Raw genomic sequence first — 16,002 nt, 5'->3', positions numbered from 1 at the left:
GAAAAACGTCTTGATAATATTGTGCTGGGTAATTGTTCAACACATTAGAAATACCTATTAAGCGTAAGCATTTTTCTACTACTGTATGTGTATCTGTCACAGTTGATGTGTATAGTCAGATAGTTTTCAAACAGGGACATCGTTATTCAGAGACAGAGGCCATGCTAACATGCTAACCATTTAGTCGACACCATGTCGCTTGTCGGGATATTTTTTCAACTGAGCTGCTGAGGATGATGATTATTTATATTATTACTATTTTTACTATGGAGATGCAGTGTAGATATTGTGGGGAAAGGTTACATTAAGTCCATTAAATGGAAGTATTTCTTCATTTGTTTTGTTCGTTTGCAAGCCAGCTTCACCACACACTGTGTGCTTGTGCACTCCCACGCATTTCTTCTCTTTGATGTTTCTGGATTGAAATCATGGATTACCCGAAGCTGAAGCAGCATTTCCCAGCAATGGGATGAACTTAGTTTGCAGAGGTCTTGGCTGTTCAAATGTCCAGAATTCTGTATTGACTGCAGGTAATCATTAATTTCAGTCAGCTCACTTGTCCTCACAGAGACTGCTGGCGGCCGTCAGTGGACAGTGGACTGAGCTACAATGAAGCTGGCTGTGTATCACCTCTTGACCACGTTGCTCATTGGATATGGAGTTACGGTAAATGTACAGCATATATATTGCTTATATATAATGGTGTTGCATCTCTGTTAGTGTGTTATTTTTTTGAAGTTATGACATAACTATTTGTGCCCTTAGAGGACAAGGACTTTGGTTCAGTTGTCCAACTACGCATTTCTTTTTTTTGGAGCATGAGATCCCCAGTCAAACTGTGCTATGCAGTCAACTTAAAGTTGGACTCAGTTGATAACATTTCTCAGTTGAATTTTTATGGGGTTAGTTCATTACTCAATTCACTTTTCATGATGCCAAATGAGGAAGTGTATGTTACTTTATACCCTTGTAGTATTTACTCCTTCTTTACCATGATCAGTGTCATTTTAGTAATTATAGACACTTGGTCTTACATTACAGTGGTACATATGTGCATGCATTGATAACATGGTAGATATGTGCATGCATTGATAACAGAATTTTATAATTGTGTTTTATGCCAGGCCAGAATTTTTACTTACAGCCATGACACACTAGCACATAAGCAAAGCTTAACATGAATGCTGGATATTTTTCTTTATCACTTCCTCGATAAAGGATCTGTACTTGTTATGATGCTTTACTCAGGAAAGCCCACTGGATGAAGATGTTGCTGGCCCCGGTCAAACAATTCCAGTCCAGTCTACTGTAGTTCCTGTGACAGCCTCTACCAGCCCGGTCTCTCCCACTTTGCCCCTCTGCAACTCCACTGTGGCCCCCACCACGGCCCCCACCACAGCCCCCACCACTACCCCCCCACCGCCCATGTTGCCCCCTCTCACTGTGAGGGACAATTTCCTGAGCTCAGAGCAGTGTCTGATGAAGCAGTTCACGCACTTGTCCTGCAGCAAAGTGTTCTGCCCCCCCTGGAGGCGATGTCTGAATGGGAGGTGTGAGTGCAAGCTGCCCTACCAGTGTCCCAAGACGACCTCGACATGCGGCACCAACCGCCGGACCTTCACGTCCTTCTGCCAGCTGAAGGCAATGGACTGCCTCCGCAACACTGCCTCCTTTTCCCACTTCGGCACCAACTGCAAAGGTAAAAAGCAGCTCCCTCCTCTGCGACTTACCTATAAGTGCTTGTTTTGACTTGTTTTTGTCACCGCCGCTGCTAAATGATAGGCTGTTTTCTTGATGCGTGTGTCTGACACCTCAGGAGAAGTTTTTGAGACTCGCCTGAGAGGTGACGTGGTGGAAGTGAAGATGCCAGAGGAGACCCTTCTCATCTGCAAGAAGGGCTGGCAGATGCCAGAGGCCAACGTTGTATGCAGACATGTGAAGAAACAGGATAAGTAAGTCTCGGTCTCTCCTTCTGCATTCATGCAACGTCCACCATATTTCTGCTGTGAAGATCAAATTCTGTGTGGTACTTGATCACTTCCCTCTTCCAAATCTCACTCCTACAAAGGTTTCATTTTTTGAGTGATGCGATTCTTCGTCCAAGCTGACGTTTTCTGTTGCATATTCAGTGCATTTCACAGGGCATTTTGAAGCTGCTTTTCCACAATTCAGGTGTGCAGAACAGTCAATGGAGAGCCAAGAGGGGCCAAGTGGGTTTTGGATAAAGGGAACATTAGAAAGCTAATGTCAAGCAAGGGAAGCATGTTAAAACAGCAGAACATTAGGAACATTAGGAAGCTTGAATGCAGTATGACAAAACGCTTCCACAAGGATAAAAGAAAACTACCCTTCTGAAAACTTTTTGATTTCCTATCATCTCAAAATAACCTACATTTGATTATCCCAAGCCAAAAACCAGGAAACTATCCAATGCTCCCAATAAGATTTCAGTAAAGGACAGCTCCATACACAAAGCTGAGTACTGAGAAAAAGAGTTTAAATGAGAACAATCTGGAATACCCACAGTGCATGTGTATGTATATAAAAACACATCCCAGTTTATAGCTGATGGTCTTTCCTTCCCTGTGTGTTTCACAGAGGTGCAAAGAAAGCCACGACTGTTGTTTTTGGAGAATCCAATGTGGAGGGGCCACAGCACTGTGTTAGCGTACACTGCACAGGCTTTGAGAATTCACTGGCTGAGTGCGCTTTCTATGACCGAAAACAAGTCCTTTCCCATGACGAGATTGCAACTGCCACCTGTTACGAAGGCGACAGAGGTGATTTCTCGTCTCCCGCAACAATTTCATCTTAATTGTGACTTTTGTTTAGTGCCAATAACCAACAAGGCTGCACATAAATAGAAAAAGGCATTTGGGGCCACATGGAGAGGCTGAGATCAGCACCACAACCGCATCGCGTGTTTCACATGTGCCTTGTTCTCCTTTCCAAAGCCTGCTCTGAGTCAGAGTTCCCCTGTGTGAATGGGAAGTGCGTCACCCTCACCAGTACCTGTGACGGAGTCAATGACTGCGGAGATGCCAGTGATGAGATGTGCTGCAAACGTGAGTTGGTTTCGGCCAGCTCTGCTGTTCAGATTCAGCGGAGTCGTCAGGTTTCTGCCCTGCTAGGAACTAATGGCAGGGACGCATGTGTTTAGCTCCATTTCATTGACTGACATTTATTCACTGAAAAGAGCTACGGGCTACTGAGCATGGCATTGCACAATATAAGTGTCAATAAGTCGTCTCTGTTCCTCAGAGTAATACCGAATGATTGTGTATGCTCCTTACTCCCCCTTGCCCTTCACTAAATTTTGTAAACCAAAGCTATGCTATAACTGAACTTCACTATCAGTGTTGTCAACACAGCGACATGTGGTGTTTTGTGTATCTGTTGTTACTCCTCTGTGAAATTATTATTAAGCAAACGTTGAACATAAAAAGCTTTTATGTATCTGTGATCTGTACCACGAGGTGTGATTTTATCTAATAGGCTGTCGAAAGGGAGGATTCCACTGTAAGTCTGATGTCTGCATACATATGGATTCTGTGATGGACGGCATTGTTGACTGTTTAGGAGGAGAGGACGAGATTAAAGGTAAATGGGTGTTTGATATATTTTTTCCTTTAAAATTTCATTGGAAAAAGAAAAAGCAAAATTCGGACTGTGTTAAGTAACTGTCATTGAATGTCTGTTTTAATTTGTGTGTAGTAAGCTAGTTCAACTGCAATGACTTGACTTTGAAAAACACCAGTACCCCCGTTTGCCACAACACAAGGCTAGATATGCTTTTGAGGAAAGATGGTATTTAGTCTCCTTTTTCTTTTTGCTTTAAGGTCGAACCTCCAAACACACTGAGAGAGCAGAATGGTTAGAACATCACAAAGGTCAGAATGTTTTCTCCTACTTTTCTCCTGGCTGGAATTCATACGCTTGTTTGTGCAGTAACAGTCACATTATGACACATAATTCATTTTCACAGGGAGAGACATCATTGCCTCCACAAAAGAGGGTAATGATTTTCTTTAAATTATTATGCTAAAAGTATTCACTGTCAGTGTATTACTTTGTAGTGATGTTGAGTGCAAACTTATTTTCTGTATCTTTTTTTCTACATTTCAGAGGTAAAAAATACCCGAAAAGAGATAGAGACATTAGTCTGTGGGAAACCTAATAGCCCCCTGTCTCCAACCACCAGTAGAAAAAGAAGGAAACGCGTTGTTGGGGGTGACGAAGCTGGCAAGGTGGCTAAGTGTTTTTGTACATTATGTTGGATTGATTTTAAAGATTTTACAGGGTGAACAGATAAAACCCCACAGCTTCCAGCAGCCATTAGACATGAGAGATGCACAAAACGAATTTCCCAGCCTTATGGAAAATGACAGGCAAACCACCAATGAGGCACCAAAAGTGGTCTCAGCATTTCATACAATGATAATGAGCATGTAAACGACAAAGCTGTAAATGAACAGCGTTATATCAGTGATACAGCTCACCATGCCCAAGTCACAAACCTTGTGATGGTGTGAAGATCACGTTTTTGTCTGTGTAACTATCTTTCACAGCAAATGCTGTGTTTTCTTCACATTCGCTTCTTAACTGAGTTGCATGTTAAGTTGTATACATGCACCCATAAGTCTCTTAAGCACCTTTGTTTTATATGGGTGACTGTAATATTCAGATTCATATTCACAAAAGATATTTGTTATCAGAAGATTTGTGAAAAAATTGTATACAAATTGCAGAAAACAAGTTATCCAAGTACTAATGTTTTGTACAGCAACTTTGCAATCAAATTGTTTTGCGCAGAGCCGATAAGGGAACCACAGTCTACCAGAAGTATTGAGCTGATTTTTCCAATATGGAATAATGTGTTAGTACATTTAAAATTAAATTGGTCATTCTATGTCAAAACAATAAGCTTCAGTTTGACCAAAGAATCTTAAACACAGCATAGGCACCTTTAGGAAATGTCACGCTGTAAGGTTGTCTTATCGCCTCGCGTCATAAATCTCAGTCCTTTCGCAGTAGAGCCCTGGTGGATTTAACACAGAGGACCCCAGCTTCGCTGCATGGCAGCCTTAGGGACTCTGCCTGAAGCATGTGGGAGTAACATTGTCTCTTCATGTCCATTCCAGACACAGTTCCCCTGGCAGGTAGCCATTCAAGAGGGTGATTCGATAGACTGTGGAGGAATCTATATTGGTGGCTGCTGGGTGCTCACGGCAGCCCACTGTGTCAGGTACAGCCAAAGGAAGGCTCTCTGTCATGTACATTTTCAAGTTCATTATCCTCAGAAGTGTAACGGCTGAGTAGTGTTCTGTCAGAGTTTAGATCATGTTCTGTGTGTGAACGTGTGCTTATTTAAACATGTGCTACACCTACCGTAAAATGTGTAAAACATTGATGAAATCACAATTGTTTCTTGTATGTAGCACTTTTTTTCATGTATTTTTTTGTGTGCTCAGTTTTCCTCTGTTCTTCTTTTGAGGCCCAAGCCAGACGCATACAAAATCAAGTTCTCTCTTTGGAGCAAGCTGGGCAGACAGGACACAACTGATGTGGCCTATGTCGAAAGGGTCATCATTCATCACCAGTTCAATCCCACCACTTATCAGAACGACATTGCCTTGCTGGAGCTACAGAAGCTACCATTCACATCAGAGTGCATTCATGAGAACCCAGCTATTGCTCCGGCCTGTGTCCCATGGACAGAGCACCAGTTCAAGCCTGGAGATGAATGCAGTATTTCTGGATGGGGACGGCAGGAAGGTATGGCACCATTTCCTCACCTCTGACATTCACAAAATGTCAAATGTTATCAAGCTACATTCTTTTTCATTTGTCTTCACAGGTGACAAAAAGGCGTTTAATCTTAGATGGGCAAACATAGAAATAATTGGCAACTGTTCAGGGCTTTATGGGTCCAGATACTTTGATGGAATGGAGTGTGCAGGTAAGAAAAATAGGAGCTGTTTTAATGGTCGCCGAATGCAAACACTGGAAGAAATTCTGTGGTGGATTCACTTGTCTGTCATTTCCCAGGTGCGCTGGATGGAAGTGTGGACACCTGCCAGGGTGACTCTGGGGGCCCACTGACATGCAAGGACGCCAGTGGCACAGCGTACGTGTGGGGCATCGTCAGCTGGGGGGAAAAGTGTGGCATTGCCGGGCACCCTGGAGTCTACACCAAAGTCGCCTACTACTACGAATGGATTACCGCACACACTGGCAGGCCAGGCATCAGCAAGTACAATCTGTAGTCTTTTAAAAAAGAAAGACTAGTGATGTAAAGCCCAGATGCCTTTCCTTGTGATGCTCATGTGGCGCGGACTTGAGCTGACACAGGTCCAGAAGTCAGCGGAACAATAATTATCTTGATGCATGAATCTATGTTACTTCACACGTTTTCAAAATAGCAGTCATGTCAGGTCTTTCAATAAACAGACTTCACCTCCTGTGTATCACTTATAAAGTGATGTAATTCAGGGTGTTTGATTGGCAATGTCAGTAATGTATCTTGCAAGAAACTCTGTCATCACACTGTTGTTGAGTGATTAAAGTGAAATTGCAGTTCCATCATTTTGGTATTTCTTTGTCTATTTTTACTGATGTTTGACTTCTTTTATTATTAATACTGGAATGCATTTGGGTTACTCAGGTAACACAATCGTTGATAGAAAACAGGTTTGCTTAGTAATATAGTTTTTCAGGTACATGTCAGACCACGAATTTGGCAAATGTATCAGCTACAAGAAATTGAAGGTTAAAATAAATAAAATTGCAGACACAGTTGAATAACTTGGTATTCACTTTACCATCAGTGAGCACATATCAACCTGACAGTAAAACTTGTCAATGACAATTATACTGGAGTGATCTGGTGTGAAATCAGACCAACTTGGAATGACTCAATCATGTTTTCATGTGGTTTTTCAGATTCATTTTTTCTAAACCACAGGGGCAAAATTTCGTACTTACCATCCCTGAGACATGAATAAGTGTATTGTCATTCTTTGGCTATTTAGTTGCCAGCCCCAGCTTTCTCAAAGATCAGTTTTATACCTAGACATGATACAAATGTCTTTAGAATAGCATTTTTATATTGAAAATGTTCATACTAATACTAATAAGCTAGATCTCCAAAACCCCTTCAAGGCTTTCATCAGACACCCAGCATTTGCCTGCATCTTTATCAGGAAGTTAATCCAAATCAGACACAGGGGGTAGCAAGCGCTGAACATTCACGAAATTATAACTGAATGCATAAAGAGGGCTTTTACGGTGCTTGTTGGCAAATGTGCCACCCGACGCCATGTCGTGTTCCCAAAATGTAGGAGGAAAATCTGAGCAAGGGGAGGAGACGGTCTCAAGTCGTTTCTCCGATCACTTCAATATAACGTAAATGCAGCATTAGGTCACACTGTCACAGCAGTGATGACGACGAGTTAGCCCCTCCCCCTTCCCATTGGCATTAATCTTGTATCATCGACGTACATGTTATATGAAGAATAAATATTCCAGACAGCACCATGCCCACCAAATCCATTTTTTCTCTTCAAAGGAGCGATGCCACAAAATATGAATCAGCTCAAACAGTTTCCTATATGCGGCCCCTCAGTGAAAATGACTGTGGAAACGGGTTCACCTTTCCTGAGAATAAAACATGTTGTAGAGAGAGCAATCCCGATTCACTCTGATACAGTCACTCATGAGGTATCGCATTATCTATATTAAGTGGGTTTTACATTGACGTATTCCAGTCTACTGTAACTTGTCTAGTCTAGTCTGACTGTAACTTGTAGGACTTGAACCGGCGTAACGATGCGGAAGTGAAACACTACAACCGCTGTTACTTGACTGGCGTTTATTGTAACCACTTATGGATAAGGTGTCTGGATCTCAACCAATCATATTACTGGGGCGTAATTTCTTTCTAGCTGAATATTTAACACTAGGACAATGTTTCAAAAAGCATACAATACAAGTTTTTACAGGCCCGTCTGTCATGGCTGACTCAGGAAAGCAAGACATCCAGGGTAAAACCAGTTTTATTCCTGCACAGTTCTTTCAGTAGTAGTTGATAATTTATGCAGCTATTTTTCTCGATATGATCTGAAATGCTGATAATTTTCGCTGGCTATCATAGACTAATAATTTGTTATTTCTTCTGACAGTACCTGTCTAATTAACTATGTATGTGTCATCTTTGACTGGAATTGTCAGTGATCGTACCAACTATAGTTAGTAAGCAAGCTAGCTAGCTACAAAGGAGTTCGCTAACTTAGCTAAATATTAATCGATGTTAACGTACAAGTTGGTACAAATACCATTACATTTAAATCAGTATTTAGCTAATTTCCTAACTTAGTTCATTTTGAAATCTGAGAAAAGGAAAAATATGCGGAAGTGTGAATAATTAGACCTAACTAGCCACCTAACTTGTAGAATGGACCTCGGTAGCTGCGAGACGATTCTTTTTATCTAGCTTGTTAGCCAGCATTACCAACATTTGAGTTCAAACTCAGAGTAACTTTTTACCGACGTCTGTACAGTTACAATATATCTTTTTAATTTAGTGAACAAAATGAACAAGGCTTCGTTGGATAAAAGCTTTGGGTGTTGAATCAGAGAAAAGTTTCGCTGCACATCCTTATCAATTTACGTGCCCACACCAGCAGTGATTGACAGCTAGACCTTAATCGGCAAGTGAAAGCTGTTGAAACACATTTGAACGATAGCCAATGCTTTTCAAATTACGACAAGAAAGAAAAACAACGAAAAATATTACGCTGCAGTAGCAGTGTTTTGCCTTTTTTTTTCAATCAGCACCACATTGCACCCATAGAAAAGCATACCCAGAAGTTCATTTGCTTTTAGTATTTGACCTTTGCATTTTATTTGCGTTTTATCAGAGATCGAGCACGCTGTAAAGAAGTAGGAATAAGCAGATACCAAAGCGTCACATTTGATTTACAAACACATTTTCATGTTTACAGGAACGGTTGACCAAGATAGTAAACCGACGGGCCAGATTACATCAGGTCAGTATGTCAGACACTTACAGTCTTTGACCCAGAGATTTTGGTACAATAAATGAATACATAATATATACAGTACTTGCATGTTCTGTTCATTGTGTATTTGGCTATAAATGGTTTAAAACTGAGACCAAGGATCAACCACAGAACTGGCTGCGGTCACACTCTCCACAAAACTCATGATTTACCAGGGAATTCCCAGACGTCTGAGGGCTGAAGAGCATGTCTTTTTTGCCATTGCCAAAACATTTGGAGTTTCCCTCTTTCCCTCTCATTTCCCTCTTATGACTGCTATTACTTTTTAAAACCCTGTACAATCATACTGGTGTTGACCAGGAAATTGGTTCCTCAAGGATCTTTTTGAATTGTGAATGGTGTTAACATGATCTCTGTTTGACTAATCATTTTAAGGTTTTTGCTGTATGCTTTAGAATTGATGCCAACAGAATGCTGCATAGAGTAAGGCTGTTATTGGGAATTATTTATAACGTTGCTTAATTAATTTCCTGTTTAGTGGTTTGTAACGGCACAGCAGCACAAAAGTTTTAGTGTGTTTGCCCTTAAAATGGTTTGCAATTATTTTTATTCTAGCCGAAAGTGCAGGCATCACAGAAGTAGATGCCTATTTTGGAGGGTAAGAGGCTTTTATTATGCTTCATGGTTTTCAGTGTCGTCCCTTTTGTAACACACATAAAGATGAATGGATGATTGGCCTAAACTCTGTACTGACTGCCGAGGTATTCTTCGGCTCTACTATAACTTACAGTTCTCACATTCCTTGTAAAATACTTGCCATTGCTTTGCCCAGTGAATTGTAGAAAAACTGACTGACCATACTTCATTTGGACACAATTAGTTAAGTGAAAAATTATATTTGTTTACAGAATCACATCTTTACAGGTTTCAAGTCCATGATTGTGAAATTTTGTACCGGCAATGTTTTTATATACGGAGTACAGTAGTAACATTGTGTAAGAGTTCGTTCAATCTGAGTAAAACATCTTTGTCACTGTTCTACATCTTAATGTTGTTTAACCCAGTTTTATATATAGTGCAGATTAAAATATTAGACCAGTAGTGGTGTATTACACCAATGGGTTCTAATATGGTGTAACTACTGTAAAAAAATGTATGTAAATGTGGAACACAGTTATAATAACATATCAATGAGGGGGGGATTAGACAGAAACTTGGTTACTTTTCCATCCATTTTGTCAGATATGGTGCTCTGGACCCTGCTGAGGAGTACAAGATGAGTCACAAGCGGAGAGGCCTGGCTCTGATCTTTAACCAGCAGCACTTCTTCTGGGAGCTGCGCATGCCCGACCGCCATGGCACCAATGCTGATAAGTTCAACCTCACCAAGAGGTGTGGATATTTCTCCGAATTTTCCACAAAGAAAGTGAAAGTGTAACCCATATACACACTGTCTGGTCTGTGTTCAGTGTAACCACAGTGAAGTGAATCTAGACCCGAGAGCATGGAGTCTGATGTGAACCTGAATGTAACCAGGTGTGAATTCCCACTATGTTTGATATGAATAAAAACAATGGTAATGTATATTACAGCACCCAGTTGTGCTGATTTTCCTCCTCAGAGTTTGAAGAGGTTTGATTAAACTGACCTTTTTCCTGAGAAAGGAAAGAAGAATTAACATCTTTTGTTGCAAACAAGGACAATACCTGGAATTGGTATGAATTTGAAAAATAGTTAAAAAATAATCTGCACCTGTTTCCTATTTTAGAATTTTATCCTCTGTTCTGTTATGTTATTTTTGCATTTACTGTGGAAGCAGAGCTCAATTTCAGCCGCTCTAATATTCTTCCAGTGAAACTTAATTTTTGGAGAAACGTGTTCATTTGTCCATTGCATCAAATCAACCAAACAAAGGCAGGTGCAGGCATAGCTGAGATGAATTTAGCCAAATGTGTGCATGGAATTCTTTTGAGTTCACCTTTGACACTGAAACCCGTAATGTGGTGTTGAATGACACAAGTGGAATTCTGTACGATTTTATGAATTCAGAATCAAAATATTTTCTGGATGTAAAGTTGAACATGATTAAATGATGAGTGTCACTTCCTTTCTTGTTACAGACTGCAGGAACTGAATTTTGAAGTGCAGGCGTACGACGATCTCAAATTGAAAGATATCGTCCGTATACTTCAGCAAGGTAAGAAAGGGTATTAGCTAAATGGTCAAGAGGATTGCCACATTCTAATACATACGTGTTGTCACCTCATATCTTTTCAATGTACCAGGAAGCAAGATAAATATAACAAAATACTTCACAAAATGTGCTTTTATCAATAACTTGTATGTAAACTTGTAAACATTTATAGGTTGTGGTGTTGTAGAGTGAAATAGATTGCAGTGGTGTGTTCTGGTGCAATAATTCCTACAACTCCCATGATCCCCAGCTGCAGACGCCGATCATTCTGATGCTGACTGCTTCGTGTGTGTGTTCCTGAGCCACGGAGAGAATGACCACATCTATGCCTATGATGACAAGATCAGTATTCAGGAGATCACTGCTCTTTACAAGGGAGACAAATGCAGAAGCCTTGTGGGCAAGCCCAAGATCTTTATTATCCAGGTGATCTTCTATTTATGGCATTTTTACTCATTTGGTCCAGTCCATGCTTCATACCCAAGCAATCCTACCAGCGGGTCTACGTGTTTGTAAAACGTTAAGCTTATTATTCAGAATAATGCTCCTTATAAGAAATGGATATGTTATTTTAAACCAATCCATTAAGGGACTACAGTCTTAAATCAATTGCTGTATGAAATGACACATTTGATGGAGTTACTATGAAAATGACAATAAGCAATGCTATTGAAAGTGCCTTGCATTTATTTAGCTCTTTTTAATTCATAGCTCAATTTACTACAGCTTGTCCCAGCGAAGTCCTGAAGCCCAGTTCTGCTAAGCTGGAGGCATGTGGCAAGAGAAGACATTCGGGCACTGTGACTTTCTGTTGACAGAAAACAGACATTATACTACAGAAATAGGGACTGTACTGTGACAAAATGATTTTTCCGTGATTGACAGGCATGCCGCGGAGACAAACACGACAATCCAGTCACTCCCATGGACGTGGTGGACCATGACGTGAAGACCAACGAGGTGGTGGTGGATGCGGGCGTGGTCTACACCCTGCCTGCTGGGGCAGACTTCCTCATGTGCTATTCAGTGGCTGAAGGTGAGAGGCAAAACAACACAACCACATGTGACCGTGCAAACTGCGTGCCTAAAAATAGGACAGACATCTGTGATGGGCTGATTGAGTTACGCAGAGTCGCATCATTGTATTATCCTGTTGTGCGCTCTGGAGCTTAGTTATGTAATGAAAACTTAATGTGGAATGACTGCTATATGTCCAACCAAGCTGTTTTTTTTAAATCTAGTTTTTCAAGGGCTCCAATTACATGTGGTTAAGATCCACCTTGTTGTTCTATATTCTCAGGAAGCTACCACAATAATATTGATTGTTCTTGTAGAAGGAAATACGTTTCACTGGAACAAATGTAATTGAAAACCATCCTAATGATGTTGAATGTAACCTTTTGAAGTGCACATTGCTTCTTCATGCTGTTGTAAGACTGCAGTGGTTACAAGGAAAAAAGTTTGGCTATTATCAGGGCAGATGTGTCAGAGAGATTGCTGTGTTTTACTTGATTGTACCCAGTCCATAATGGTCCCTAAGTGGTGGAATTAATTCCCCATGGGGGTCAGGACAGCACAATCACTGGCCATCTTCTGACACAGACTGAAGACCCACCTCTTCAGACTGCATCTTAGTTCCACCTCAGTCTCTGCCCCCTAAAACCTGCTACTTGTAGTACTTGCTGTTTATTTTACATGTATCGTGATATGTTTTGGATTCTGTGATCTAGCAACTGATGTATGGTAGTATACTTGGCTTCCCTTGTCTAGTGATGTTGTACAAGTTAACTTGTGGTAGGCCTTGAATAGCGTAATGCTCACACTCGCTGGTCTGGGAATGCTGTTAGCCTGATCTGACACTGTTGCTCATTCAACTTGAATGGATACACTTCTGTTCTTTTGTGCTGGAAGTTGCTCTAGATAAGAGCATCTGCTAAATTAATGTAATGTAATGTAATGATTGTAGGGGCAATTATTATAACATTGACAGCTACCTTAAACACTACCAATCTAGCTCTAAAGTCAGTCCCCATTGGTGAGCCTTTTTACTCTCCCTTTGCCAACCAGGGTACTACTCTCACCGGGAGACCATCAACGGCTCCTGGTACATCCAGGACCTGTGTGAGCTCCTGCGGCAGTTCGGAGGGACGCTGGAGTTCGTCGAGCTGCTGACGCTGGTCAACAGGAAGGTGTCCATGCGGCGGGTGGGGAACTGCTCTGACCGCAGCGCCATCGGCAAGAAGCAGGTCCCCTGCTTTGCCTCCATGCTCACCAAGAAACTCTTCTTCAGGCCCAAGAAAGTCTGACCTCTGCACTCAGCTTCCACTGTAGGCTCTCAGGGATAGAGTTGTAAAAATTTACAACAGCATGAATCATTTTTTGTGGCGTTTTATGGTGTGTAGCAGTCTTGTTTGACCAGTCTACTTGTCCTGGTCAGTGAGGAAATTGGGTGTGGTGGATTATTGCTCCTTTTTCTGAACATTGTCTGGCTGATGTAGCAAATAGAACTCTGTGTTAAATTTGTTAGTGAAAGTGAAAGTAAAAGCACACGGTAATTGAACTGTATGTGGTTAGACTGACGGTTTGACAGGTATGACTTTCACAAAACATGAATATCCTAGTGCTGGTTTTGGCCAATTAGCCATATTTATGTTAGACTCCTGAAAATGCCTACTTTTATGTACAGTTGTTTGGAAATCCATAAAGTTTGGGATATTTAATCTAGTCTCTACCTTAGGCCAATCTGAATTAAACTTGAATTTGAGAGTTTAAAATGGACAGTTTCAAAACTAATTGAAAGGACCGTCTGTAAATTTGTTTTGAGCACCAATTTCAAGGTCTGCCCTCCAGCCCCAGTCATGATGAAATGCTGACACTCTGGACGGCAAACCCTGAACTGGCAGCTTCTTGCCCAGAATATCTGAGAGAAAAGTAATAGGATCTCCTGCTTTTTATATGTACAAAGAATACCGCACATGAAGTGAGATACAATGCAGACGATTTGCACTCAGTTAAAATCGGCAGTGGTACATCATTAAGATGATCATGTTTGTCTCAATTATGTAGCAACTATCGTAAGAAAGGATCTGGGAGAGTCATGAAAAAAAATATTTAAATTCATGACAGCCGATGGCTTTCAAGTGAGTTGAACTCAGCTTCCTTCAGGAGGGTCTGTGTAATCAATTTTTTAGAACAAAAAGGGAATTTTTTTGGGTTGTTGTTTTTTTAAACTCCGTAACATTCATAAGATGCCTGTTTGTCCATTTGTGCTCTGTAACTGAGCAAACAGCCAAGCAAAGGAGGGCTCATTAGGGGGTGGTGGCCACAGACAGCAGTATGTGCTCTGCCGTTCCAATGCCAGCTGACCCAGTAGAGCATCTGCTACCTGATCCCACGCTGCCTTTTAGCCTACTTGCAGTCTAATGGGAGTACACAATAAGACTATATGCATTTTGTTGCTCATCTCCATTTCAGCACCTTGATTCTCACCAACCTCTGCAAGGTCCTGTTTAATGGTCAGAAATTAATGTACGGTAGAATGCCATGTTTTTAATGTGAAGAATCATGGATACTAATTACTAAGATTGTATAATACTAAAGAGGTTTGCACAATGGCTTTATAGGTGCTGAATTCTCTGGTCTCCCTCAGGTTCATGGTCTTGGTGTGAAAGCAAATACATTAACCTGGCCTCACACCACCTAAGCTATGAAATTTATAGCTGGCTAGACACAAGTAATGTTTACAACACTCATGTCGCAACAACTGAACAACCTAGGTTTTGAGCTATGCTGCACAAGTACATTCTATACATGTTTTTAGATAGCCATTTCTTTTCTTTGACATTCCAGGTAATCTAGCTAGGTAGAGTTAGCTAAACACAAAAGGGAGAATAAAAACTGCATCGAAAACACTAATTCCAATAGCTAGTGAACCAAAGCAGTGGGCCGCTGTTTAAAAGTCAGTTTGTGCATTCGCCTATATCTCTGCCTTGCCGCTCAACAAGCAGCAGGCTCTTGAGTGGCAAAAATAAGTGGAAAACTAAAACACCAGATCAAAGGAGTCCTCTTGTGAAAAAAAATCTCACCATGGCCTATGGACAGAACTGTTCTCGATGACACAGTACCTTTAGTGTCTGGCCTGAGGAATGTGGAGGGTAATCCTCTTAGTATTGGACAAAAACTGACCATAACCTGTTCTGTCTCTAGACTGGGAGCTGTGGTATTTTGGGTTGGCTTCTCTTTTGTAAATCACACCAGCATGCTGAATACCATGTAAAGCCATCTTTCTAGAGGGGTGTAATTTTATGAGAATTGAAAACATGTAAGAATGCTCTTACAATTGAGCATTAAAACTAAAGATAAACAATGTGCCTTTTAAACTGTGGATTTAACGACTACTGTGGGTCCTTCTGGTAGTATATCCCTCATGTACTGTCCCTGCATTAACATAATTGGAACAGCAGCAGAAATAAGACCACCATGTGCAGGACACAGCTGTAGCACTAATAGATGACTGCCCTACCTGGCTAGTGGGGACTAAAAATCATTAGCAATAAGAACTGGATTCACATTCAAATTCTGAATACAGCTATGACCAAGCTGTTTTCATATGCTTATCAATGCGTGCAGAGTAGTTGTATACATTTCTACTGTTGCGGGATAAGATTTCGCTCCAAAAAAGAAATTTTTTTATGAACACTATGTAGGTTTTAGATAATAACAATCAAGGTGTTGGTTCTGTGAAAATGATATGGTTATTAGATAATGAACTGTGTTTACTTCTGGATA

General features: G+C 40.9%; 2 protein-coding genes across 2 annotated transcripts; both read left to right on the top strand.

The window, feature by feature from the left end:
* Positions 1-14: 14 nt before the first annotated feature.
* cfi (complement factor I) lies at positions 15-6,585 on the top strand. The gene is made up of 14 exons (XM_036551242.1): positions 15-63; positions 569-666; positions 1,249-1,699; positions 1,817-1,952; positions 2,599-2,780; positions 2,955-3,065; positions 3,496-3,600; positions 3,840-3,890; positions 3,986-4,015; positions 4,126-4,247; positions 5,142-5,245; positions 5,495-5,775; positions 5,858-5,959; positions 6,049-6,585. Exons 2-14 carry the CDS (start codon positions 610-612, stop codon positions 6,264-6,266), a joined length of 1,950 nt encoding a protein of 649 aa, XP_036407135.1. The 5' UTR covers positions 15-63; positions 569-609; the 3' UTR covers positions 6,267-6,585.
* Positions 6,586-7,980: 1,395 nt separating this feature from the next.
* Positions 7,981-15,908, top strand: LOC118793727 (caspase-6-like). The gene is made up of 8 exons (XM_036551982.1): positions 7,981-8,042; positions 9,003-9,047; positions 9,636-9,678; positions 10,263-10,412; positions 11,141-11,217; positions 11,465-11,640; positions 12,100-12,250; positions 13,282-15,908. The coding sequence occupies exons 1-8, from the start codon at positions 8,012-8,014 to the stop codon at positions 13,518-13,520; spliced, it is 912 nt and encodes a 303-aa protein (XP_036407875.1). The 5' UTR covers positions 7,981-8,011; the 3' UTR covers positions 13,521-15,908.
* The last annotated feature ends 94 nt before the right edge of the window (positions 15,909-16,002 follow it).

The sequence above is a fragment of the Megalops cyprinoides genome, chromosome 18, assembly GCF_013368585.1.
Source record: "Megalops cyprinoides isolate fMegCyp1 chromosome 18, fMegCyp1.pri, whole genome shotgun sequence".
NCBI lineage: Eukaryota > Metazoa > Chordata > Actinopteri > Elopiformes > Megalopidae > Megalops > Megalops cyprinoides.
Note: the sequence above shows the minus strand (reverse complement) of the source record. Positions and strands in the feature narration are given on the sequence as shown.

What these genes read in the sequence shown, in the direction of transcription:
- LOC118793727 (XM_036551982.1), top strand. Translation starts at nt 8,012, where the DNA reads ATGGCTGACTCAGGAAAGCAAGACATCCAGG. An exon ending in AGGAAAGCAAGACATCCAGG is followed by an intron (nt 8,043 to 9,002) that starts GTAAAACCAGTT and finishes TCATGTTTACAG; the next exon opens with GAACGGTTGACCAAGATAGT. An exon ending in AAGTTCAACCTCACCAAGAG is followed by an intron (nt 10,413 to 11,140) that starts GTGTGGATATTT and finishes TTCTTGTTACAG; the next exon opens with ACTGCAGGAACTGAATTTTG.
- cfi (XM_036551242.1), top strand. Translation starts at nt 610, where the DNA reads ATGAAGCTGGCTGTGTATCACCTCTTGACCACGTTGCTCATTGGATAT. An exon ending in CTTCGGCACCAACTGCAAAG is followed by an intron (nt 1,700 to 1,816) that starts GTAAAAAGCAGC and finishes CTGACACCTCAG; the next exon opens with GAGAAGTTTTTGAGACTCGC. An exon ending in ACGGCAGCCCACTGTGTCAG is followed by an intron (nt 5,246 to 5,494) that starts GTACAGCCAAAG and finishes TCTTCTTTTGAG; the next exon opens with GCCCAAGCCAGACGCATACA.